General features: G+C 38.4%; 2 protein-coding genes and 1 long non-coding RNA gene across 18 annotated transcripts in view; 2 read left to right on the top strand and 1 right to left on the bottom strand.

Moving 5' to 3' along the window:
• arhgef1a (Rho guanine nucleotide exchange factor (GEF) 1a) overlaps positions 1–5225 on the top strand; it is a 70858-nt gene extending 65633 nt beyond the window's left edge. For all 5 annotated transcript variants that reach the window (XM_047816360.1, XM_047816361.1, XM_027143937.2 and 2 more), the window contains one exon: positions 3544–5225. In XM_047816360.1, the coding sequence (XP_047672316.1) occupies positions 3544–3611 (68 nt within the window). In that variant the 3' untranslated portion in view covers positions 3612–5225. The remainder of the gene's footprint in view (positions 1–3543) is intronic.
• Positions 5226–5233: 8 nt separating this feature from the next.
• On the bottom strand, positions 5234–12076 carry LOC113641302. The gene is made up of 2 exons (XR_003440278.2): positions 11586–12076; positions 5234–5348 (listed from the first exon to the last, which is right to left on the bottom strand). It is a non-coding gene; the product is annotated as an uncharacterized LOC113641302 (long non-coding RNA).
• On the top strand, positions 6546–25741 carry tpm3 (tropomyosin 3). 12 transcript variants are annotated; one of them, XM_027143942.2, is made up of 10 exons: positions 6546–6838; positions 7537–7662; positions 14490–14623; positions 15023–15140; positions 15331–15401; positions 16564–16639; positions 19309–19371; positions 19721–19790; positions 19991–20069; positions 24546–25741. In XM_027143942.2, the coding sequence occupies exons 1-10, from the start codon at positions 6725–6727 to the stop codon at positions 24706–24708; spliced, it is 1014 nt and encodes a 337-aa protein (XP_026999743.1). In that variant the 5' UTR covers positions 6546–6724; the 3' UTR covers positions 24709–25741. The 12 variants fall into 12 exon arrangements, with proteins under 12 accessions (XP_026999743.1, XP_026999742.1, XP_026999747.1 ...); XM_027143941.2 differs by lacking the exon at positions 16564–16639 and adding an exon at positions 15746–15821; XM_027143946.2 differs by lacking the exons at positions 16564–16639; positions 24546–25741 and adding exons at positions 15746–15821; positions 21567–21833.
• The last annotated feature ends 1421 nt before the right edge of the window (positions 25742–27162 follow it).

Raw genomic sequence — 27162 nt, 5'->3', positions numbered from 1 at the left:
GAGCAGTTAGTAACAATGTCAATAAATAGGTTTTTTCAGTCTTTTAATAGGAAATAAAGATATATTTGAATATAATCAGATATTTTCTCTTACTTGATCATTTTTATGCTGAGAGATTATTAACTAATGTCACTCTGCTCTCTGGGAAAAGATGTCACACATTTTGTTTTACGTTCATATATCATTTGAAATAGTTTTTAAGCTGTACAAATACTAACAATGACCTTTGGATCTCATTCCTTTTCATGGATATCAAAAACAAAGAGTGAACAGTGAGACACACAGGAAAACCTTACCCTTGAAAAGTCTAGGCCCTTTTTCATGAAGTTTTATAGAAAATTGTACAAACTTTAGGTCACAGAAGAATCTATGATTAACAAACTTGGTAGTATGCACTTAGAGTACACAGCATAGCCAGGATAAGAGCACATCTTACAGTCAGTCAGTAATGTAAACCTTTTTTTACAGAAAACAAATACTGTTACAGCTTTTCAGTTCACATGACAATTTTTGCATGGTTTTAGATTTGCTCTGCTGGTGACCACGCACACACACACACACACACACACACACACATACACACACACAAACACACACACACACACACACACACACACACACACACACACACACACACACACACACACACACACACACACACTGCACAGAGAGAGAAAGAAAAATGACAGAAATCTAGAAGGGCCACCAAGGCTCAGGTGTGTCATGTTAGCCACTGGCCCATGAGCTCACCCCAAAACACACCCTCCTGCCTGCTACAGTCTGATTCATGAAACTGTTGTATGGCAGCATAAACAACTGATGATATGAGCACTACTGATGCATCCACTTCATCAGCATCGGAAACAAGCTCTCACCCACTAGTTCTTCATTTACATATAACAACAACAACAAAAAACACATACCAAATTACCCTCATCTGCAGCTCCTTTCAATGAATCATGCCCTAATTTATGTAGGTGTTCAGACAGTGAGCCAATAAAACCTTCAACAGGCAGGAGTTCAACATCCATAGAAATGAAATAAATGAAGAGGGGTTTAATGCATTTTAACGAAGCTGCGTTTAAGGTGTTTTTTCAGAGTTTGCTGCAAACAAAAAGATGCTCTTTTTGGCATTCATGAAAATAGCACAAAGTGAAAAAGTTTACAGCATCAAATGTGAGCAAATCTTCACCAGGAATAAGAACAGTCCAAGAGGTTTCCTTTTGACATTAATGGTATCATGTAAGCCTGTTTGTTTTTTTTCCAAGTTCACTTGCAGATTTGGCCGTGGCGGCTCAAGCAGTTAGGCTCTGGGTTGTTGATTGGAGGATCAGGGTTCAGGCCCCAGCACTGTCAAGCTACCACTGTTGAGCCCTTGTGCAAGACCCTTAACCCTCACTTCTCCAGGGTTGCTGTATCATATCTGACCCTGCGCTCTGACCCCCAACCTCTGAAATTGGGATATTAGAAGAATACACTCTGCTATAATGTAAAGGCTTATAGATATTTCTGTGAATTCAGTTTGAAGCTTTTAAAAGTAAATATATAATACAATGTTTTTATATACAGCTGTTTTATCTTCTGCACATGATGTCTACTTATGTTACGTGGACCTCGATATTTAAGGAATAAGTGGCAGCTTCATTATAAGAATAAGAAGCGGCAGCTTCATTATGCTGGATGCTGTGCCACTGTGCCAACAGTAAGTGATATTTGGAGCTCAAGCTTACAGGGGCATAGTATTTAAAAAAAAAACACACAAACACAAAGATTATGTTAAGTAATGCACAAACCTAGTATAATTCTATCAGCACACCTGCAGTGTAAACCTGCAGTCTCAGACACTAAACTCTGTGCAAATTAGAAATGTAGCTTTCACTGAAATAATGTAGTGAAATGGATGAATTGAAATTCTTATATGCAATTACTTTATATGTGCAATAATTTAATACTGAAGTCCAGTGCTGTGTGAGAAATGTTTTTGTATGGGCAAAGTCCATAAAGTGCATAATGGTGATGAACAGGGTCATCAGAAAGTCTTTAGATTTTGTGTAATGCTGTTTGAAGAGCACTGGCAGAAGGATTGCTTCACTTTACAAGGATCTAACTTTACTTAAAGGGAGAGTTACTTCACTTAAAGGTGAAAATATACATCGTATTTTTGTTGTTAAGTGGACGAATCTACAGTGTTCAGTTTTCTTGTCATTTCAGAAAGTGCCATCTCTGATCACACTGAACTAGAGAGTAGCATAAGAATAAGGTTTTATTTATTTTATGTGTTACATGATGCAGTATTTGTGATACATTCCAGTCATATTCAGACACCTTCAGAAATTCATATTCAGTCATATTCAGACATTCCACATTAGAGCACTTTTAGACATCTATCCACTGAGATCATGACTGTTGCTGGAGCTACAGTTAATCTGTTGGTTACATTGCATGTATTTTTAGTGAAATGGTATGGGCTCTGTGGTGGTTTGAACTCTGTAGGGTTTTTTTAAAGAATCACTATTGTTCTGAGCTGTCACTATCTGAGCTGTTCCCTAGTCATCTACAAACTTGCTTTGTGTTGGGTTTTCCCTTATTGCTCTGTCCTGCATGTGTTCACATTCCTGCTGTCTAGCTGAACAGTGAAGTTATCTTGATTATGCTAGCTCGCAATAGTAATGTAGGCTGGAGTAAGGTGTTCTACTCTCTCTGTTCTTCTATTATCATTACAGCACCATGAGTGCCATCTCTTAATAAACTTGGTACATCATTTTTGAATTGGGATAGGATGCGTAAGGATGCATAGACTGGTGATGAGATGACTCCGGATTAGTTAATTCTGAGATTTCTTTCCAAGGTCATTTTCCTGGTCCTCTCCTTACATTACTTATTAGACTGTACATTGATGATCCAATTCTCAGACCATCTGACTATCTATGTTGACTTGACTTAAGTTGACTATCTGTCATAATGGAAGGCCACTTTCTACTGTAACGTCTTTCTGTGAGGAGCATCTCCAACTCATAGGTGTGCTGCTCCTTCCTAGGCTTCACTGTGCACACTACAAGGTTACAAGTTTACTCTCTCAGTGCCGTGGGTGTGGCAGTCATATCTGAACCTCTTTTTAGTTATTCTGAGAGTCTCTTGGTTGCATTGTATGGGGTTGAGGCATAAACTAATCTAATGATTCATATAATGCCTGTGAGGAGGGATGAAATAAAAAGCCACTTATGTATGTAACTGTGGTTTAATTAACTCATGTAACCACTAGGGTTTCCTGTCACCATTTGGAACCAGTGCCAACCTACCGATAACTTGGCAAAAAGGTTCCAAAGATAGCGTCATGTTGGGACGTCTTTTTGCAAAGTCATGCTTGGACAATAATGTATCCAGGTGATTCTCAGTCAGTTATCCAGGGTACCATAAACCACGGCTACACAATCAACCAGTGTGTTCAGCTGTGTTGTTAACTAAATGCCTAGCACCCAGTTGTGTTCCTGGCACTTTAAGTTAAATTCTTATAATTTTTTTTGTCTTTTTTTCTACATTTAGATTTACAAGACATTCCCGAGGAGAGTGAGTCATCTGCAGAAGCCCGAGAAAATGCGTCACAGTGCTAATTGTCTTCTGCTGCCCAGAAAATAGAACTTGACCCTAGAATAGCTAGATGGCACAATCGCTACTCTCCTGAAGCACAAGACTCTCTGAGCAAGTCTTCCTCTGAACTTCAAGGGAAGATCATACAGTTATCAATATTATTTTAACCATCTGCTTACCTTGTTTCGCAACTTTGTGACATATATTATTTGACTTTTTTTTTAATCGAGTCATTTTGATATCGGTGGACCAATAAGCGAATGCCAAAGCAGCTTGATTGTCTGCAAATAACAGGACTTGTGATATTGCATGAAAATGTAGGTGTTTTGCGAACACATGATTCAACCAAACTACAGAATTTACTTGCTAAAGACACAAAGATACTGTAAGGTGACACAAAACATACATACAAGCCAGTTTTTATTGATCAGTAGTGAAATAGTCTTGTGTGTTGCAAACGTTTCAGAATTACTTTTCGTTCTTTATCTGTAATTTATTTATTCTTCTTTTGCTGACAGAAATATTTCTTTGAAAAGATTTTTAAAGCACATGCTAAAAGAAGCCATAACCTGGATGAAAAAAAACATTCTGTACAAGTAAAAAAAATCTATGTTTTTACTACACTTGAGTTATAACAGGTTTATGTAAGCATGAATAATTTAGTTAGATTTATATATGTTGCTGTTATTTTGTTTTTAGTTCACAGAACATGATTCACTGAAACACAGATAGAGGTGTTTACTGATTCATTTATACCTATTATATAATAGAATATCATACATTGCTAATTATTTCCATATCTGTTGTTGATTCTTTCTTTGTACATCTGTTTTTGTTTTTTAATTGTACAGTTTAACAGTGCCATAATAGCTGGTTGTCTGTACAGGTCAGGTGTCTTAAGCTTGGATTTTAGGAAACAAAACTGAAATTAGTGTATTCTTTATAATATAAATGTTTACTTATGACTGAAAGAATTTGTAAGGAAAATGTAAGAAATATATAAATGCTTTAATATTGTTCAAAGTGCTACTATTATAACTGAAGACTATTGTTATGGATAACAGAATTAAAGTCTTTATGGACTCAAATAGTGATGGACAATACAGCAATGTAATGTTTCTGAATAATATTAATTTACTTGGAGTTTTACTGGAGTTTACTCTTACTGGAGTTTTTGTTACACACCGATCAAAGGTAAAGGTCAAATTATTACTGGAACGCCTAACATTCATAGAAATAGTGTGGCTGTACCTCTGGATCTAGTATTCAGTAGTAGTCAGATTACGATTAGGTTCCAAATGATTAAATTTTCTCATGCTGGTAGCAGCCAGACCTGGTGGATTCTGGGTAAAGTACTGAAATCCATTTGTTGAAATCTATATCTTTCCTTTTAATCCACAGCATAATGTCAGGCAAGAGATTATTAATATTTTAATATTATCGTGGCATGGCAAAAGTTGTTCTCACACACATGCACACACACACACACACACACACACACACTCACTCACTCATTATGTATTACTACAATTATAATGATAAAATCTCTGTCTTTTTAATTCAAAGCCACAGACACTTGAGACAATCACTTACACACACACACACACACACACACACACACACACACACACACACACTGTATTAGTACAAATATAATGATAAAATCTCTGGATTATTTACTGACTTTTTAATTCAAAGCCACAGACACTGGACAATCACTCTCTCTCTCACACACACACACACACACACACACACACACACTACCTCGTCCATCATCCAGAACAGGAGCCGTGCTTTTTAAAATTTTAAAGTTGGAGTGAGTGGACATCAGAGAGAGGGAGAAAATATATAGGGGAAGGGGAAGAGCAAATAAATATATAACAAATTTATATTTAATTCAAAAAATTTCTGCTGTATTGAGTATTACACATGCATAAATGCTGTTTATATGATATATAAGGGTAATAGTTTATTACAAATGTTTAAACATTTAAAGAATTTTAACATACATCAAAGATGCTATCTCAGTGAAAGCATGCAGTTCTATTGTAATGTGAAAAAATGTTTCAGAATAAAATACAAAAATAAACTGGTGTTGTTGTGAATGTTACACAAAATCTGTGTAAATCAAGTATTTTCTTTCTGCAACATGATAATTTATCGATAAATATTACGTTATAAAACTAAAATGAAGATTCAGTGTGGAATCCCTCTGCTAAATATAAACCCCAGACATAACCCCTTCTACTTTTGACCCACGGACTACACACGGAACTTTACGTCATTCATCATAACCAACAATTGCTTTTGTTATATTTGCAAATTATATTAATGGTGATATTACAGACAGAAAATCTCATGACGGATAGCGTCATTCCTGAACCCTGTGTTACAGAAAAGGCCACACCACAGTAGAATAAAACAGTGTGTTCACTGACATGCCAGAAATGTATTGCATGACCTGAGATGGCACACACACACACACACACACACACACACACACCTGTGCCTGTCACAAATGGGCTTTGTCTTATTATAGCAGAGGCCATAGTCCCTCTCACATCCTAGTCCCTCTCACATCCTTGATCCTTTCTTTTGTCTCATTTATTACATGTAATAACTCACTGTTCCGCTTATACTTGAGAAGAAAACACATATAAAGTGAGCAGTGGAACAGGTACGAATAAGATTAGAAAGGGAATAAAGCTAAGACAAAACGTGGCCAATGTATGTCAAAACTATCTTGTGTGTGTTGTAGCAGCTCGTTTGGTACTCGTAGTAGTTACTCGTTTGGACGAGACAGAATAATTTTATTAATATAGCCAAGGATTTGATTTGCCTGTATCTATGCCTGTATTAGGTAGCTACATGAACAGAGACATGGGTGGGGCAATAAAAGGGGCATGTTGTAATTAACATGGGAGGGGAAATATGCCCCCTGATATAAAGGCCCTCCCCTTATCTCTTGCTGAGTTTGGGTTCCTTTTCCTTCACTCCCTCCTCTTCTTCCTCTTGCTCTCAACCTCTTTGTCAAAGTCTTTGAGCTCGATTCTTCCATCTGATCCCCTCCTGCTTTCTCCTGCATTAGACATTTCATTGCACTCTTGTACTTTGAGCACCACTCACCACAACCAAGATGGAGGCTATCAAGAAGAAGATGATGATGTTGAAGCTGGATAAGGAGAACGCTCTGGACCAGGCAGAGCAGGCTGAGACCGACAGGAAAGCAGCTGAGGATAGAAGCAAACAGGTGGGAGAGCGAGAGAGAGATTTTGACTGTGAATGTGTCCTGAGGAAGGTACTAATGCAATGTCAAGCTGTTCGATATATTATGCTTAAGCTCAGTATTATTATACATGAATTACAAATTTTGTTATTTTAGGGCATTACCCATGAGCCACTGGCTTGTTCTGGCTTAACAAATCTGTAAATGAGCCCACTATGTAATATACTGTACAATCTAAATCTAATATAAAATCTAGTGAAAATCTAACTTGTTCTTCAAATTCAGCACTATAAATACTATAGAGTCATCATATATTGAACATATCCATCCAATGAGTGTGTGTGAACAGTAAGAGTGTAACATTAAACTCAAATACCTCAGTGGCCTCATACTAAGCCAGAAAACTGAGTATGCTGCTAATGTGGTAAAGTAATATCCTAGACAGTGTGCTGAAAGCCCAATCTTTTTGTCAGAAGTCTGTAATGTGCCCAGGGAAGAATATAAAGGAAGCAGGGATCATTGGCTTGTAATAGGCAGGAACTACACATGGATGATATTGACACATACAAGCTGTTGAAATAGCGATAGACTTCTTTCCACAGAGTGCAGAGATCAGAAAAGTTACTGAAAGAGGCAGTACCAGCTTAGAATGGGGCAAAGACTAGAGCGGTCTCACTGTATCATTACGTCAATGATAACTATTCACACCTTTTTCCACTCAGCATGAAGATGAGTTGATTCAGATGCAGAAGAAGCTGAAGTCAACAGAGGATGAGCTTGATAAGTATTCAGAGGCCCTGAAGGATGCCCAGGAGAAACTGGAGATTGCTGAGAAGAAGGCTGCTGATGTGAGTGACAACAATCCACCAAGCACAAACAGATCAATCCATGGTCCAACCACCTCACCCCCCAGCAATCCCTACCAGACCTCACCCCCCCCCAACAATCCCCACCACACCTCCCCCCCTAACAACCCACCCTGTCATTCATTCTTCCCCTTTATTCCTGCACAGTTGTCTCTGTCTTTTCTCCTTTTTAGCCCCTGACATCCCCCACCTACCATTATAACCTCTATCCTTGTGCTCTCCTCTTGCTATGTCCATTGGTTTCTCATACCGCTAAGTGCCACAGAGTTGACAGTGAGTCTTATTAAGTATCAATACTTTGTGTGTGCTCCAGGTGGATAATTACAACTGCAACACTGTTTTCGTTTTAGTGCCATTCTTATCAATTAGTGAGTGTCAGGAAATCTGGAGACTCCCTCTCGCACAGCACTAGTGCTTAACTGAAGGTTTTCAAGGTGAAGACATCTGAGAAATAAGTCTTAAGTTTGTAGTTTTGCTTAAAGGATGCCACAGTTTTTCACCATTACACAACGACCACCTTTATATAAATATAGAATATAATTTTTTTTATATATAATAAAGTTAATTTATTATAATTTAATCATTTTTATCAACTCACATTTCACCCAGTACCAGTGCTTTTGTTTCAAGAATTCACCACTGAATAAAGGTACATTCTGTTTCCTTACTGCACTCTATATACCCTGTTGGTGAACACCTTAGCACTGATCACATTTAATGTGGTGCTGTAGAGTTAAAATTAGTTACAGAAGCACCATTATATTGTCTCTGTCTTTCTTTTTTTATCTTCTTTGTTATCCACCCTCATGATTAACTGTTCAGTCAGAGGTCTGGATATAGCAGGTCCACCTGTTGTCATAATGTATGACCTTCAAGCTATGCATGGAGTGAATGCAAGGGGTTTTGAATTGTGTGTGTGTGTGTGTGTGTGTGTGTGTGTGTGTGTGTGTGTGTGTGTGTGTGTGTGTGTGTGTGTGTGTGTGTGTTGTATCTAGTTTCTATGGAATTCTTTGATATGTACAGTATTCACTCTGGTGTGTTTAGGAAAATGAAGACTACTGTGTATAGTATTGAATGTAAGTAGAAATTACAAGGAGTAAATAGCGATGAGCTGGGGTTTTGCGGCCAGTAAATATTTTCTATAGCAGGCATATACACCGGCTTGTGTGAAAGAGAACCCATTGTTCTCAATCAGAGACAGACACACACTGTTCAGGGTCATGTAAGAAAGATGTATGGCATTCACCGATCCAAAACGTCAACCTGAGCCGTTAGCTCCAATTGGAGACTGTGTGTGTTGCCACTGCTACAGCTGTCGCTTATTACTATTTAAAACCCAACCATGAACCAAGTGCTTATTCTGCACCAGTAAAAAATCAACAGTTTTAATAGTGGTCTGCATCGTAAGACGCTTTCCAATAACTATCACCCACATCTCAGCCCATCAGATTTTGTCGCTTTTTGCCATTCACTTCAATGATAATTCTATTTGTTTAGCTGGACCTTAAGTAACTGATAACTATACAACCAAAGAATATTGTTTTTGAAAGAACAATTATGAAATTTAAGGAAAGGGCTGAATAATAATAACATATGCATGTACAACATACTAATACTGATATACTGCCACAACCCTAAAATGGGTGGTAGAATAGATGTAAATCAACACGTAGCAGCTCAAATATTTGGTGTATGTGTGTGTCTTAGAGGTGAAGATCATCCCTACCACCTTGTCTTCTGTGACCACTCATGTGAACTGACAAATGATTAGTGCTATAATTAGCTTGGTTACCACTACTTGTGAAAAAAAAACCCCACAGAGGATTCTATCACAGCCTGGTGTTTTTGAATATTAACCTAGCTGCAGTGCCCCTGCATTCACCCTCCTTGTAAAAAACAACAAAAGCAAGTCCAGGATGAGTTTATGGAAAAGTATCAATCAGGGTTACACATTCAATCTGTTCTAATCTAAAAATCAAAAGAATGACAGAATCGTGATTTTTCCCCAGATATTCATTGTCCAGGTAACAAGGAGATAAGTCAGAGAAGCACCCAATAGAACCTACAAGGGTTTCACTCAACCAATATAATTGCTAACATATCATACTATAAGTCAAAATACACGTATACAATATGGCCAAAATTTGTGGACATCTGACCATCACACTCAAACCTGTCCTTGCACACCCTGTTCCAAAACCCTGGATGTTAATATGGACTTAATCTTTTATTTCTTGCTATAACAGGTTCCATGCTTCTGGGAAGTCTTTCCACTAGATGTGGAGTGTGACTGTGTGGATTCATGCTCATTCAGCTACAAGAGCATGAGGTCTGGGGTTCAGTCAGTGTTCCAGTTCATTTAAAAGGTGTTCAGGGGGGTTGAGTCAGAGTCAGGGCTTAGTGCAGGACACTCAAGTCTTCCACTTCAACCTTCACACACCATGTCTTCATGGAGCGCTGTGCTTTGTGCACAGGAACATTGTCATGCTGGAAAATTGTTTGAATCTCTTAGCTCTAGTAAAGGTAAATTTTACTGATACAGCATCCAGAGAAGTTATATATAATACTTTGTGGCCACAGTTTTGGAAAAGATCACATGTGGCTGTGATAGTCAGGTATCTAGAAACTTTTGGCCATATAGTGTTGAAATCAAAATAGATATTCAAATATTCTCTAATTTTTACAACATATTTCCAAAGTAGTGTACTGGTCTATTCCTTTCAACATAGTAACAAGGTGATTAGGTTCATGTTTAAGGCACATCAGTCATGTATTGCTACATCCCACACAACAGCTTATTAAATTGCACTTTAAAGGCCTTCAGTAAACATGAGCTAAAGTTAAATTAAATTATTTCTGGCCTTGGTTGCAGTAAAACCAATTTGCATAATTAATCATATTGATGTGTAATCAAAATCTATACTTTCATTTCTGATAGACTTATGAACAACAAAAGCCAATAAACACATGATACAGTTTGGGTGAATAAACCTCTTACGTTTATTGATAATGACTTCTTTTATACTTAATAACAGTTTCATTTATATTACATAACAAAAGTCATACAGCAGTGAGTGTGTGAATGTAAATGGACTTGCAACCTGCATTCACCCTGACCAGTATAAAGCCATTACTAAAGATGAATAAATGAATTAAAAGACAAGATAACATTACCCCACCACTGGCACAGAGGAGTTTTACTGTTATGTGAGTGGGTGCAATCAGATTATATCTGACCACAACAGGGCAAAATAACACATTAACTGGCAGACCTTTCTCTGTCTGTATTAATGACATAAAAGAAACAGTCAACTCTGTCTCCATCTGTCGGCACAGTTGAAGTAGTGCAATTCTCTAGAGGACAACAGTAACAACTGGAAAACATCGATATGAAGCAGGAAGGAGTGACAGGATATGATAACTATATATAACATTTTCCATTGCCACCACATCAGGGTTGCTTTCACTTTACTGCATTTCATTTAAAATTATTTTTATTTTTCAGGGTTCTCTGACTCCCCAAAAACATGCCAGTAGATGGATTGGCATGTTACTCCAGCTGGTAAATTACCCCAGCTGTGAATGAGTGTGTGAATATATATAAGCATATTGCCGTGTGATGGACTAGTACACCATTCAGGCAGAATTCTCCTGTTATGCACCCAATGTCACTGGGATTGACTTTGGGTTCACTGTGGCCCTGAACAGGATAAAGCAGTTGCTAAAAATGAATGAATGAATGAATGAATGAATGGATGAATGGATGAATGAATGAATGAATGAATGAATGAACTCGTGTTTCTTGCCATTGTGTGTAAATCTCAGATAATGTTCTTACCTCTCACCCCACTGCTACACAACATTACCAAGCAAACAAGCTAAACCAAAGCTCAAAGTCAGAACACAACACACACACACACACACACACACACACACACACACACACACACACACACAAAGAATCCATCATGCAAAATCTTGCTTATAGCCTTCTGATTGCTACACATATGACTGCGTCTAGGAGTACCTTTATTAAAGATTTATTTAAGATTTAATAGAGTCATCGATTCTGGTCCAGGTGCTTATATAAGTAAAACTGACAAGAAGTACAAGTCCAGAAAAGGAAGGTAATATATTAGAATGACTTTCTCCTGCTTACTGTTTCACTTATCGGTTCTTCATATACTGTTAGTGGGTGACAGAAAATCAAGAATATGTAACACCTCAAACCGTATAGGTTTCATGTGATGCAAGACCACATCACGGCTGAAACGTGGGCCGACTACTTGAGTACGTTGTCTTCATGAGGCCACAAACATGGTGGCACATTAGGAAAAAAAAGATCATGTACATAACATGCTTTTGATTTGTCCAGCTGTGAGGTGAATATTCGACATACTGGTAGAATGGTTGCTTTTATTTAAAAAATAAAAAAAATAAAACACAAGCATTGTACAACAACAGTACCATGAATGAGGTTAGACATATACTTAAAAATCTAAATTTTATCACTCAGATTTGTTTCCTTCATGGAAGCAAGATACTCCCAACATGGATTTAGCAACAAGGATTGTGCAGTGAAAAATAGGGTGAGTCTTAATGTCCTTAATGTCTATTGCAGTTGGTAACTATCATACCTATGAGTTCAGCATCATGTTTCATACTGTTTTGCAAGACAGACAGTGATGCAAGCTTCAGGTGTAGTGTTTTTAATGCTGAAACACACTTATAGCAAATCTGACTTCCGGTTAGTAAGGTGGTAAAGGTTTTAGAACCAAAAGCCCATAATAATGCTTTATAACCTGAGCGTCACGTGCACCTAATGCCACACCTTAGCTAAGGAGCGGTCAGGAATGTCGACATGACTTCTCATGACGTCATTTACCTGGACACGTGTGATTCGCAAAGCGGCCAATCAGGTTTCACTTTGATCTCCTGACGTCTGATCCAGGATCAGCAAGCAGACTATTCAATTGCCTCACTCACTGGGTGGAGCGAACCGGAAGTGGGCTGAAAAAAAAGGGGAAAAAAAGGGGGGAAAAAAAAAAAGGGAAGAGTTGAGTCAGTCTAACAAACTTTTGCAGGACAGATTTAAAGGCAGGGGAAAAAAAAGATTATATTAGAAGACATTAGGTGAAAAAGCAACGAGACGCACAGTACAGCGGATAACTTGCCACGTCTGTCCTACTGAGCAGGAAACAAAAAACTTTCTGCGCTTCCTGCTTTCAGCGTCTGAAAACCATCTCCAAGGTTTAACCGATTACAACAACTGTAAGCAAGCTGAAAAGGGTCCTGTCTCGTCACTACTACAAGTTGACTCGTTGGCGGGGCGTTGGTTTGTTCCCCCGGTCTTCCTCCTCCTCCTCCTCTAACACACTCATCACTGTGCGCGCACACACACGATCCAAAGGCGCAGGACGACGCAACCCACATCCCTTCATCACACTACGCTTTAAAAGAGGGGGAAAAACACAAGAAAGAACGCGTTTAAAATGGCCGGAACAAACAGCATCGACGCGGTGAAGAGAAAGATTAAAGTTTTGCAGCAACAAGCCGACGAGGCAGAAGAAAGGGCCGAGATTTTGCAGAGACAAGTCGAGGAAGAGAAGCGCGCCCGAGAGCAGGTAAACTCTCCATTACAATGTTTCTGCTGTCCGGAAACATTCAGTTATTTTAGACGCGTGATACATTTCTTACTTGACTTTCAGCTCACAGCCCGTTTGGAGCAATGAGAGGCATTTCAGTGCAGCATCCTGTGTTTAGTTTCCAATGAAAAGTTAGCATTGAGCTGCTGAGTATACAACACTGACATTATTTTACCATCCTGATGTAAAAAAAAAAAATTTTTTATTCTTTATTTCTTGTACTATTCTTTGTACAAGTTTCGTACTACATTGTGTTTGCACTGGGTGGGAGATGAAGAACCTGTATCATGGTGTTAGATCACATCCCCTATTGGTTCAGAGTCAGTAAGTAACTCGGACCTCATTAGACACCTAAGCACGAGCCTCTGGTGATCAGGTGCGCTATGGCACACTGTGGCGTTCTCAGGTGCGCTATGGCACACTGTGGCGTTCTCAGGTGCGCTATGGCACACTGTGGCGTTCTTTTAACCTTCTTCTACACATCTCAGGCAGTAGAATACCTATAGAAATAGTATATAATCGACTCAAACGGTTTTCGGTGCACTCATTTGCGATGAGCTCACCTCCTTGGACTCCACAGTTCCTCATACCTTATTAGGAGCGAAACGCCAGACTTTGAGAGCGATTGCGTCATATCCGGCTGAGCAGAGTGAAGCGTTCAGATCAGGACTCTTCTTTTGACTAGGTGTAACGTTTGTCGTGATAATATACGAAGTGTTTAACACGTTTTAAAAAATTTTACTGGCTTTTTTTTTCATTGTGACAGGGACGTCATGTTGTTTTATTAATATATAAATAAACTGACTGTTATGAGCATACATGGTCATTAAAGAGTGGCTGGGAAGCTGTGCAATGCAAACTGTTTATCTCTCTTGTTTCTCAGGGCCAAAATGTGTCTGTGAGCCTTCACTGGTTATAAGCCCTGTCCTGAGTATTGTAGCTTTTTCCAACTAAGACCTCAACATCCAGCTCTGGAAGGTTCACTAATTCGCTGATCTGTTCACTCTGTTAATGTTAGGTGAAGGGTTTGTGTAACCCATGACCAGAGAACCTGACAATATTTAGCTCACCTGTTTGTATTTTGTACCTTCTTTATCCTCCCATTCTCTTGAAAGTCACCTTTGAATCTGTGATTGTGTTGACGGTTTTGTGTCTGGGTTGCAGGCTGAGGCAGAGGTGGCCTCTCTGAACAGGCGTATCCAGCTGGTTGAGGAGGAGCTGGACAGAGCTCAGGAGAGACTGGCTACAGCCTTACAGAAGCTGGAAGAGGCTGAGAAGGCAGCAGATGAGAGTGAGAGGTACGTGCATGCAAACTTTTGTTGATTAACAGATCATCTGTGCAACCAGATTCATGCAGCTGCTTTTGTCTCTCACCTTCTAGACAAAGGTATCACCTTTATCTGATAGCCTAGTGGTGTAGAGATTTATCATTTAGCATGTTTTGCTTTCCAATGAAGTGCTGAGATGCTTTCCTGTTCTTAATAAACAGATTTTATAATCATGTGTGTCCTGGACCGCCACCAAATGTGGTTTGTGTGAACGGATCACGGTGCATTCTTAAGATGCGTTGGACCCTGTTCACGCTTACGTAGCACTTTCATACTTGACATTACTTGTACATTTATGTCAGCTGTGAATGTTGCCTTGATGAGTCAGCTAAAGCAAATGAAAACAATGTTTTTCTGTCTGTGGAACAGAGGCATGAAGGTGATTGAGAACAGGGCTCTGAAGGATGAGGAGAAGATGGAGTTACAGGAGATCCAGCTGAAGGAAGCCAAGCACATTGCTGAGGAGGCCGACCGCAAATACGAGGAGGTGAGTGACATGCACAAACCCTGATATTACCTTCTACTGACACTAGTTTAGAATTTAGGCATGATGTACTGACCTGAAGAATTTAATGACTATTGGTTTTGGCTCTGTTACACTTGTGTGTGTATAAAATGTCACCCGTACACTATCAGGGTGGTGTCCAGCATTTGGAGGTAATTGACTGTGTATACAGGTGGCTCGTAAGCTGGTGATTGTCGAGGGAGAGCTGGAGCGCACTGAGGAGAGAGCTGAGCTCGCCGAGGCGTGAGTCATTTGTCTTTAGACTGACGGTCTTTATTATGAACTGCATTTTATAAGTACAGTGACTCTCTGCAGCTGTTAATGTATGACAGAAAGCATCAAGCTCTGTGCATTTATAATTAAACTAGATCTAATAGGCATGAGAGAAATGCTTGCATTTGCATGACAAAAGGAATGCTTTATCCTGATGTGTGTGTGTGTGTGTGTGTATGTGTATGTGTGTGTATGTGTATGTGTGTGTGTGTGTGTGTGTGTGTGTGTGTGTGTGTGTGTCATGACCTCCCTCATCCCTTTGTTCTTGTGCATGTTTGACCCTTGGTGCTACTTCTACCGAACTAAACTAACAGTAAAAAGAAGCAGTTTGAGGAGGAGCTAAGGGTGCTGGACCAAACACTGAAGACTCTGCATGCTTCTGAGAACAAGGTAGAGGCGCAACACATGCTGTTTGTGTATACACTAAAGATCCTCTTTTAGTGAGGGTCATCATTTTGTGTCTTCGGAGAAACAGTAGCAATTTTGTCATGCTTCTCTGAAAATACTTGTTCTGGCAGCTTTTAAGAGAGTTGAGTGTGTATACCCGTGGGTTTTTTTTCTAGTCGTTTAAAGTGGAACAAAAAGTTGGCCCAGCTTCTTCATTCAAGCATGCCCATCTTTACTATCTGATTTTGCTGTTCTGCTTTCTCCTTTCACTCTCTTTTGCTTCTTTTTGCTTGATCTTGGCTAACACTGTTTTTTGACCAGCACGCTGTGTGTCTGATTGTTTAGACTGAGAACATGGCCAGCTCTTCACAGTATGAACAAGCATGAACAAGTGCCTCTTGCCTGTCGGTGCCACATTACCACTCTCACGCTTTGCATTTGCCAATGGCTTACACAACTGAAGAGTTGAATACACACGGTTTGAAATGAGACACATGCCCTTTCTTTATTTAATTACACCACAGTGAAGATACACATTAGATTTTCGTGTAAATGTAAAGAATCTTCACATTATCACCTCACGTTTCTGTCTTTCATCACCTGCAGTTCTTACTGTCTCTTACAGTCTGAGCTTTGTTCTTCACTGACTTTGTACATGTTCTATTTCTTTTCCCTTCATGCTGTTTTCTCCCACTTCTCTTCCTGCTGCTTTACCCAAAATCAAAAATGCCCGTCCTGCTTTCAGTAAATGTGCAGAACTGGAGGAGGAGCTGAAAAATGTCACCAACAATCTAAAGAGTCTGGAGGCTCAGGCTGAAAAGGTAGGGAGTGTGTGTTGCATGAACTTTCAGGGACCAGAATGTGTGTTTGTATCTCCTGAGCACAATATAATGCTCTGTTATGTACACCTGGTAAATGCAAGACTGAGGAGCTTAATATAGCCCACTGCACCTTTTCATTCAAGCTACGCAAACCTCATTCTCACTAGAGCAATGTTACCAGACATGTCGAATAAGCACATAACAGTTTATACAATAAGTATCTCGTACCTGTGCAACACCACCAATAACAATTATTAAAGATGTAAACAAATGTACATCGTAAAATGTAAGCAATCCCAAAAAAAACCTTGCTGCAGTATTTCCTTTTTCCTGTTTCTGTTGGTGACATTTAAAGATCTCTATATTGAGAGAAATGTGAGTCAAAAAACATTGCAATTTAACTAATGGATTGGGAAACAATAGTAATATCAATAGCATCAATATTTTGAAGAACTATCCTAGCGCTTTGCTTTTCTATAGCCAATCAAATCCATTTAATTATACTCTTGCCCAGTCATGTGGAATAAAATCATTGCATGCCATTACAAGTGGCCTTTTCCTGCTTGTGCAGCTGTATTTCATCATCCTCACGGAAAGGCCAAACATGTTAGCTCACAATACATTGAGCTTTCTGGAGCTGTAATCAAAAGGAGGGAAGTGAGCACTCATCCTGAGTCAGTTTATCCAGAGCTTTTCTGTCCTAGAAGTCAAAAGCGTAAGATGGGAGTAGCATATGTATCAAAAATCCAGTATATATTTTTACATTATACTAAAAAATGATACCTCACTAGAATGAAATCAACCATGCTCCAGGCTCTGTGTATTCTCATGAGAAACTCTAGTTATGACATGTTCCCACTAATCCAAGTAAAGATGTAGTAATCAAAGCTCACACACTTGCTTGAGATATTAAAACAGACAATCGATTACTAAAAGAGCAGGATGTTAGTTAAGGGCTTCCATCAAAGCTGCTCCAAAGGAATTAACCAACAGAATATGGAAGAAATCATTAACAATCAGTAAAACACATGCATGTGTTTATAGGTATTCACTCACCAGTTTGTGCAGGGGTAAATTAGGTATTATTGACCAAGTTATGGATTTTGCAACAATGGCAGAGAAATATCAAATTTATTTATTTTATATATGGGAAAGCCTTGACAGCATACATTGCCTTACTTCATCAGCACTAAAGAAATGCAGAGTTTCCTGCCCCTAAGACTAATGCCTATGCCTAAGTCATGGCATATTTGACCCCACAGAAAGCTTTGCCGTAGCCTTTTAATTATGTTAAAATGATCATCATATCCATTAGAAACAGCTTACATGTAAGGCACTTTATAACTTATTTTTTGTTTGATTATTTTCTCTGGACAACAAAGTTGGCACCTTGACATTATATGGAAACATGAGAATGACTGGTGTACTGTAGTAGCTTGATGCATTTGCCTAAAGCATCAGTTGCCTTGGTAACTGAATAGGGCTAAAGATGAGCTTTGTCCCTGAACCCAAGTGAATGCAAATTAGCCAAGGTTGGTGAAAAATTCCTGTATTATTATTACACTTACTTAAGAGGTATATCCCCTGCACCTTAAACAAGACTTCTAATTCAAGCATCTGCTTATTATCTTAAAGGCCAAAGCAAGGAAAATCCTGTCTGATTTCAAACACAGCCATGAATTTATACTATACACTAGATATCTTTTGCACATATTGCATATTAATTGCTGGGGTCAAATAAAAGGATAGTACATAGGGTTTTCTTAAACACCCGGTGTTCATGCATGATGTGTGTTAGGAGTGTGTGTGTGCATAGGTTACGTAATGATGTTGGACCTTCATTGATTAACATGATAATTTATTAAAAACTGTAAAAGCAGTGAAGTTACTACTTCTGGATTAAATAAACTGATATTAACTGCAAATGGCTGTGCATCTTATATAGCCTAATGAATAAATGAACTAAAAATCCTAAAGATGCTTCACACCAGGGTGGTGTGATGGAGCACAACGCACAGAGGAGTGCCGCTACTCCACTTAACGGTGTCAGCAGTAATTGGTCGATTGTTACAAAGGTTTAGATTTGTGAATTTACCAACATTTGTGGTATAAGAACATTTAGCGTTATGTAGCAAAAGCTACATTTTTCTAGCCTCCTGTTAACATCGTCAAGCATGGTAGAGGAAATACACAGGTATCTGATTACTATACAGGTATGTTTAGTACGCCTTAATGCAAAGTCACTGGTGTGTACAACAGTAATGCATCATTCAGCAAGGACGTGTGTTCTGTACAGGCTCGATGTTCAGTGTTTTTGTGTGGTTCAGTTTGGTTGGTCGTACCTGCTGCATTGTTGCTGTTATGGCCACATTCCTCTGCACATGTCCTGATCTGTTTTAAAGTTCTGGCAGTGCAGGAAGGTTAAAACAAGACACACTTTTTCCTCCTCAGCATTCCGTCTGCCTCAAGGGGACCTTTAAGAGGTTCAGGTTTCCGAGCTGCAAAGCTTGTTCCCATGTCAGAGCAGCTTGCAACATGACAGCAAATATATGTATTTGAAGTGAACAAATTCTGGAGCTAATATTTGTGGAGCTGTTATGGAAGTTATAATGTGACTATTTTCGTTTTTGTTCATGTGTGATTATTTTTCTTCTACCTCTTGTCTACAGTATTCCCAGAAGGAAGACAAATACGAGGAGGAGATCAAGATCCTGACTGATAAACTGAAAGAGGTGAGCTGACTTTCTAGTTCTTGAAAATATGATTAACATTTGTGGCGTAGAAACCTTTATCATCATCGCATACATTATAGCACAACAGAGTACTTTTCTTTGCTTATCCCAAATGAGGAGGTTGGGGTTAGTGTATAGGGGCAGCTATGATTCAGTGCCCCTGGGGCAGGGAAGGGTCTTGCACAATTGCACAATAGTGGCAGCTTGGCAGTGCTGGGGCTTGAACCCTGACCTTCTGTTTAAAAACGCAGAGCCTTGACCAATTGAGCCACCCCTGTGATGTTATGCTGACTGATTTTACACCCTTTTTTTTTTTTTAATTAGTATTGTATGTCTGTGTTTCTGCCAGGCTGAGACTCGTGCTGAGTTTGCCGAGAGGTCCGTAGCCAAGCTAGAGAAGACCATTGATGACCTGGAAGGTAAGTCTTTCGCACTCTTCAGCTCTTTTTCTGATCCTGAATCTTAATTTACTGACTCACTTTCTTCTCATTCACTTGCGTTCCTCCCTCGAAGGACTTAATTGTAACTATGATGCTTTCTCAATTCTTCCTTCTGTTCTGATTTTGCCTTTACTTTGGTGTTAAACTTTCTGTTCCTTTCTCATTTTTCATGCAAACAGATGAGCTCTATGCTCAGAAACTCAAGTACAAGGCCATTAGCGAAGAGCTGGATCACGCCCTCAACGACATGACCTCTATGTAATTACTTGGCCTGTATTTTGTGTGTGTTTTGTGTGTGTACACATGCACCTGCTTGATGGTTCACCATATTGCTTGTGCACCACGGTAGTGCCAGATAGTTGAGGTCTACCGACTTATGAGTTTGTGCATTATTTACAAGTGGCTGTAGATTTGCAGTGTGTTTTTGGAGTCACTAGGCTCTGTAATCTTCGTATGCCTGTGTGGGTGTGTGTGGTGTTTGAGCCTCTAACATGCTGTTTTATCATTAAAGAAGGCACTGCATGGAGCTGTTTGGCTGTGTGACACGTATAAAGATCACTGATGGCAGAAATGCCATAACTCTATTATTTGTAAGCAATAAAACCCTACAAGTTACATGCAGTTATTTGAAAATAATTAACCATGTGGTGTGTGTGATGCTTTGCCACCCCAAAAGGTTTTTATAATTAATTTTCATAAGCAGCATGTCTTGAAGTGTTTTATTTTTCTTATACCACAGCAAGTAGTCAAGTAATAGTCACTTACTTATGAAAAGTAAAGAGTTAATTCCTGCAATCACTTGTGAAATAAATATATATAAATTATTTTTTTTACACAGTAAGTTAATAAGACAGAAAATTACCAAGAAATCAAAAACCTTCTTGCGTCACACAACTTTAAACCTGCGTCCCAAAGACTTGTACACTATTCAAAGCTGTTGTGTAGCATACAAAGTTTGAGTAATGTGTTCACACTAATGCTTGAAGTGCACATGCTAAAATTCAAATGTCAGTTTGTTCACACAACACACACCTCCTTTAGCTCCATAGTAAATGAGAGGTGGATAAGAAAACCTTCTCAAGATGGCCAATGACACTTTGGTGGATGCCTTGTCAATTCACCCAATTGTGTGATTGATTGATTTTTATTTTTCTCCCCCCCCCCCCCCCCAACATTTAAACCCATTCTGCCAAAGCTAGCGGCATAGCGTTATGTGCTAAAGTTTATCATTTGCCATTGACTTGACGGTGTACAGGTCCTCTTATTAAAGGTCCATTTGAGTTGATGCAACACTTCTAAAATTCATACACCACACAATAGGACACATGCGTAGTTTGTAGGACGTCATTTTGGGACGCAGCTTCAGTTTTTAGCTTTACTTCAGACTCCTATAAAGCACATGCATGTTATGTACGCTGCTGTATAGGTCTTTACTATAGACATGGTGGTGTATTATAACAAGCAGCTTGAATTAATATCAGCTTCTGTTTTGTATATTAATCAACACCTACTGTCCAATCAGAGTGGAGTGTTGAGCAGCGCTGTGGTATAACCAGTATTAACTTGCGCTCAGCTGGAATGCTATTCAACACTTACCTTGTAATGACTTACTCACCCAGTTTAAGCTGCTGTTGTATGGCATTATGTGACGTGTGGAAAAAGGCAAAGCTGGTTTGAACAGCATTTTCTTGTTATTAGACAAAAGAGAAGCATTCCCTCTTTAGTGAGGTGTTGTCCATCCCTGTTTGTTTGCAGATAAGTTTCTGGAATTTACACTGACTGGCTTTCTTCAGAAATATCCTGCTTGGTCCTCTCAGCCTTGTCTCCATCCTGACCACTCGCATTCGTGTCTCCTTCATCCTCCTGTTTTTTTTTTTGTCTTTTTTTCCTGTTTCTTCAGGTTTATGTACCTCTTTCCTTTTCTGCTTTATGTTTTGTCTATATTTATGATGCTGTGTATTCTCTTTTCTTGTCTTTTCTTTTCCCACTTTATTGTAATTATATCAGGCCTTGATGAACGTTCTTGAACTTGTTTTGTCATTCATCTGTGCTATGATCTGTCTTCTGTCCTCCTGTTAGTCTTCAGGCTCGATGTCTGTACATGCTAAATGAAGGGAGGGGTGAAAGAAACCTTAGTGTTAATGTTTTTGTCTCACTTTTTTTTTTTTTTTTTTGGTGCGCTAATTGAAGAGAAACTTTTCCACATACACATCATTGCTATATTTTTATTATCCTGTGTGCCTTAATCCAGACGGGTTTCATTGTACAGTCGTACCCCGCTTATCAACCTTAATCTGTTCCTTAAAACCGGTCAAAATGCGAAAAGGTCGAAGAGCAAATGTAATTATCTCATAAGAAATAATGGATACCCAATTAATCCGTTCCTGACCTCCACCGATACCCAATAATTAACAATTTTTACCCCGTTTTTAGCAGTATTAATACTAAATAATACATAAAATAATACAGGTACATAAATAATATTGTATATAATACAGTGAAAAGTATCAATTAAAAACTTTTACACTTTAAACAAAGTATTGTATATACAATATACACTCACTAAATTGTTATATTGACTGCTAAATAACACTAATATTGTTCACGGACCGAAGTTTATTTTACGATAGATGCTCTCTTCGTGAAGGCTGAGGCGAGACTGGGGAGATCCTTTGACTCGCGCCACGTGGGTCGAGGTCGATAAGCGGGGATTTGATCGTTCCGCGGGTGCAAATTTTGGTCAAAAAATTGTTCACTAAACGAAAAGGTCGATGTCCGAGCCGGTGATCTTGAGTTAGTAAAACTACTTACTTATTTATGAAACTTGCCAGCATAGATCAACCCTTGCCTATATGCTTAAACTCATGAATACCCTTTTATTCTCCTCAAATTGCAGGTTAGTATCTTGCATCATGAAATTTTATTTCTTTATAATTAGTTAAATTAATTATACATATTTGAATATTTGTTTTATACCGTCAAGTAGGTGCTCATCCCATTCAGACCTGAACGGATAGAGGGTCGAACAGAACACATCTCTCCCTTTGCCTGACTTTACTCCCTTGTGTAAATCAGTTGATCAGTGATAAAGCAGTGTTCCTAATTTTCCACACCCTGCTTTCAACATCACCTCCTGCACATTTTAAAAGTTGGGAATGAGTATAAGACCTGAAAAGGCTAATTTGTACATGTCACACAAAGGTAAGAAGACTGCTCTCAAAACAAACCTTTCACAAAGTTTAAAAAGGTTTAAAATTTCAGACTCGGGTACTCAATAATGGTCTAGAGTAGTACCAAAGAAAACAGTAGTTTATTTTATGATAAACTAAACTACTGTTTCTCAAATCACATACTTTTGTACTACTTTAGACCATTATTGAGTACCCGAGCCTGAATTTTTAAACTTTGTGAAAGGTTTGTTTTGAGAGCCCTGCTTGTGGATTTTGTAGATGAGTGTTTAATATACAGAGAAGGTGTTTGACTTGATAAGTGGATCACAACGATAAACACTTTGACAGCTGAAAGTTTTTGAGTGAAACCAAACTTGCCAGTGTGTTTAACGTGGCTGTGCGTCAACTGGATAAACATTACAGTTTGACTTGGAAAGCAGACGGACGGATCTTTCAGCTCTGATGTGACTCTTCATACTCTTAGTCCAGATGTACACAAGACAAGTATGTGACCAATATCTGCTTGTGTAGAATAGACACGCACAAAGATTGGTGAATGTAAGGTATTGGAGTGTACTACTTACTTCTGTCTTAAAGTGGTTTAAAACTACAAAACCTAAAGGAAGGTGGTCTATGAAATTCAGACTATGGGCACATAAAGTTTATCATTCATGTTTTGGGATTATCGTTTCATTTGTGCATCAACTTTTCATGTATTTTGTAAAAAAAAAAAACTGTCCTGCAGTTTATCAATCAGCCAAATCATTTGGCACCACCATAAGGCATAAAATCCTACAGAGCTTCAGTTAATGTTCACATCAAACATCAGAATGAGAAATGGTGCAGGGGGACAAAACATCCAATGAGCAGCACGTCTGCAGACCTAAATGCCTTGTTTATTAGAGAGGTCAGAGGAGAATAGACAGACAAGTTTGAGCTGACAGGAAGTGCTACAATCACTTAAATAAGTACTTTTGCAACCAAGGTGAGCTGGAAAGCATCTTAGAACACACAACACTGAAGTTGAAGGTGGTGATGTAGTAATAATGTAATGATAGAGGAACCTTGATGAGATGTTTTTCTGATCACGCTGCTTGTAAAGTGTGCTTCTTTAAGTGACCGTATAATTCCTGTCCACTCAAAGCAACCAGGTTATTCTCCAAGGCAGCAACCCCTTACCTATTTATTACTACCAATTAGTCTTTCTCTGCAAAATGAACAGTTTCTTTACAGTAGGCATTTTTATCCACTGGAAATTATGATAGAGATGTAGTGCCTAGTTATGGTTTCCATGGCATTTAACAAATAACCTGTTTTGTGTTAGTTCTTCAGCATTATAAATATAAATCCTTTAAATGTAAATCCTGTTATAAATTATATTTCCTCCTTGCAACTCTTATCCTGGAACCGGTCCATTTATCCTTCTTCTTCTGTCCCCTGACATTTCTGAATATTTCCTAAATAAACTTGGGATCATTCTCTTCTATATATCATTTTCATTTAATTATTTATTTATCCAACACAGTTTGTTCAAATCTTCTTTTTTTTTTCCCTCACTTTGCAGAAAAGCTAAAAGATGCCAAGGAGGAGAACCTCAAGATCCATGCCACTCTAGACCAGACCCTGAGCGAACTGAACAGCTTCTAAACATCTTGGACCAGGACATTCCCCCTTTCCCATTTTCAACACACTCATCTCATGTCTCCGATTCAGTTCAAGTAGTCTAATTTGCCCAATGTTGTTTCCTTTCACCTTTCCACTCCCTTCACTCAAATTCTCTTAAAGCTGAGCTCACAGAACCGAGCAGCTCTGGCAGCACAGCTCTAAGCAAATTTGCGACATGTTTTTTGTCTTCAAGAGTCTTGACTGTGGCGCTAGAAGTGGCATTTTAACCCTTCTTTCACCCTGTTGTGTCTGTGTATTGTATTTGGCAGAATTCAGAAGAATTGGTGCTTTTTCACATGTGCCAAATCCCTAAAGTTATTCATCTTTCAGTGTGTTGCTTTGTGACAAAGCTTGGGTACAGTTCACTTGTCCCTTTCCTCCATAAACATTGTGGTCTCTAGACATCATCCTTCCCTAAAGCCTTTTTTTGAACTACTATTTAGGCACCTTTTGCGTATAATCATTGCCCTGTGGTAAATGTCTGCGGATGCACCTGCTCTTTTTTCCTCTCTAGCTATTGCTGTTTTCCTGCAAGCTTTTGGGTCCATTTCTAACGGTGATGTCTTAAAATGGTCTGGTTTCAAAACGAGCGTCTTTAAATTGTTATTTTGTTGTAAGCTTAGTTATACGTATTGTGTCCAGGCATGATGTTTGTCACTGTTTTAACAGTAAAACCGGCTTGCCTTGTTCGAACCACTACATGTGAAACACTCCACTGTTAAGGGCTCGTGGCAAAAGTCAAGGCAGGAAATTTGCTAAGCGTTCATTACCAACGATGGACTTGTCTTGCTTTTCAATAGAGCAATTAAAAAAAAACAAGAAAAAACAAGCACCAAGCTGGAGCAAGGGATTTTTACAGACAACTGAGCATCGTCACTGCCACATGTTTCATTTTACAGTGCTACATATTCCAGCCCAGAAACTGAGAGAAAAGGGTAACATTTAAAAGTCAAAAATAAATAAATGATTTAAGAGCAAATGCATATTTTTAACTGGAAGAAGTCCTCAATTCATATATAATCACTTTCTTTGTAATGGTGAATTTTTTTGTTTGTTTATTTTTAAATAAAATCCATGATTTTTTTTTTAATGTCACACCAAAAATTGTAAGCATGTTTTCTAACACCAAATTTTTAACAAGTGTCTTGTATAAATGACATTAAATAAGTGAAATTTATTTATAAAAATTACATTCAATATGGTTTGCATGGACCAAAGTGCTCCACACAGAATTAACATGGAACAAGAAATAACATGGTATAAAATATCTAGAAAATGAACTGTTAAAATAAAACAATATCCAGATAGAAACAGCAACTCAGCAAAAATAGTAATGAATGGCAAATTGTGACTCAAAGACCAGGGGATACATAGAAGATTTAAGACTCCTGTCTAAGAAATCTTGCTATGTTTTTGAGCATAGGGTCAGAAGCAGAACCCTTCCTTTCTTTTTTTTTTTTATTATAGAGCAGCTTATAGATTATGTGCAGAAGACCTCAAGCTCAAAACTTAACTCTCAATGCTTTTGTGTCTGGATAATAGTTGCATTCTTTATTCAGTCTGTAATGAACTTAGAAATGATGCTGACCTGTTAGTTCCTCAGGAGCTCTCGGTTACACAATTCCACTGGACTACAAACTGCTGTAGAAATTACATATACATTGACATTATTTCCTGTCTAAGGTCTCCCAAATGAGGATGAGGTTCTCTTCTGATTCTGGTTCCTCTGGAGGATTCTTCCTCATATCATCTCAGGAAGTTTTTTCTTGCCCAATTCGCTGCAGTCTTGCTCATGTGGTATAAATAGTAACTACATTTTAAGCTTTATTAGTTGTTAAAAGCATTATACAAATCATTTATTACATTTATCAGATGCCCTTCCAGACCTGAAACATGGCCATCTTTAGCTCTATCTATTTATTCCTTGTCTACAGAATGATTAGACTTGAAGCATGCGAATGATCATTCTTCAGCTTCAGTACTTTTGAACTTGAGTACACAAGCTGATTCCACGTTTTGTCTGGCCTTGGAGAAACAATAGTTTTAGCTATGTTTGATTTTATTGCTATGTACAAAAGATGGAGGCATGTAATTGGATTGTTTGAAATGTCTTTTCACTTTCTTGGAATCCAAACCTGTTCTTACACAAAGCGAGCTCATTAAATACAAAAAGTGCCAATGTTGGAGTGGAAGAACTCAGGTGTGAACAACTGTAGGATGAATTAGAATACTATCTGCATCCCTGACCTCCTCACCCTTATATCATAGTGTCTGATCTAATGTCACTAATGCTCTTTTGGCTGAATGATCACAATTCCCCAGCATCAAAGAGGGATTCATTCTAAAATATTACATTCAATTAAATTCAAGTTTATTTGTATAGCATTTTAACAATGGGCATTGTCTCAAAGCAACCTTATAGAACATAAGAAACAAAATACAAAACCTTTACTATTATACAAAGATTAATATAAAAATTCAAGATTAATATTAGACATATTTAAATGTGTTTGTCT

This window comes from Tachysurus fulvidraco, chromosome 7, assembly GCF_022655615.1.
Source record: "Tachysurus fulvidraco isolate hzauxx_2018 chromosome 7, HZAU_PFXX_2.0, whole genome shotgun sequence".
Taxonomy (NCBI): domain Eukaryota; kingdom Metazoa; phylum Chordata; class Actinopteri; order Siluriformes; family Bagridae; genus Tachysurus; species Tachysurus fulvidraco.
This window is presented reverse-complemented; position numbering and strand designations above follow the sequence as displayed.

Excerpts from the sequence above, each read along its gene's own strand:
- tpm3 (XM_027143942.2), top strand. The coding sequence starts at position 6,725 with ATGGAGGCTATCAAGAAGAAGATGATGATGTTGAAGCTGGATAAGGAG. Across the intron at positions 7,663-14,489 it reads CTGAGAAGAAGGCTGCTGAT|GCTGAGGCAGAGGTGGCCTC; the intron begins GTGAGTGACAAC and ends TCTGGGTTGCAG. Across the intron at positions 14,624-15,022 it reads GCAGCAGATGAGAGTGAGAG|AGGCATGAAGGTGATTGAGA; the intron begins GTACGTGCATGC and ends TCTGTGGAACAG.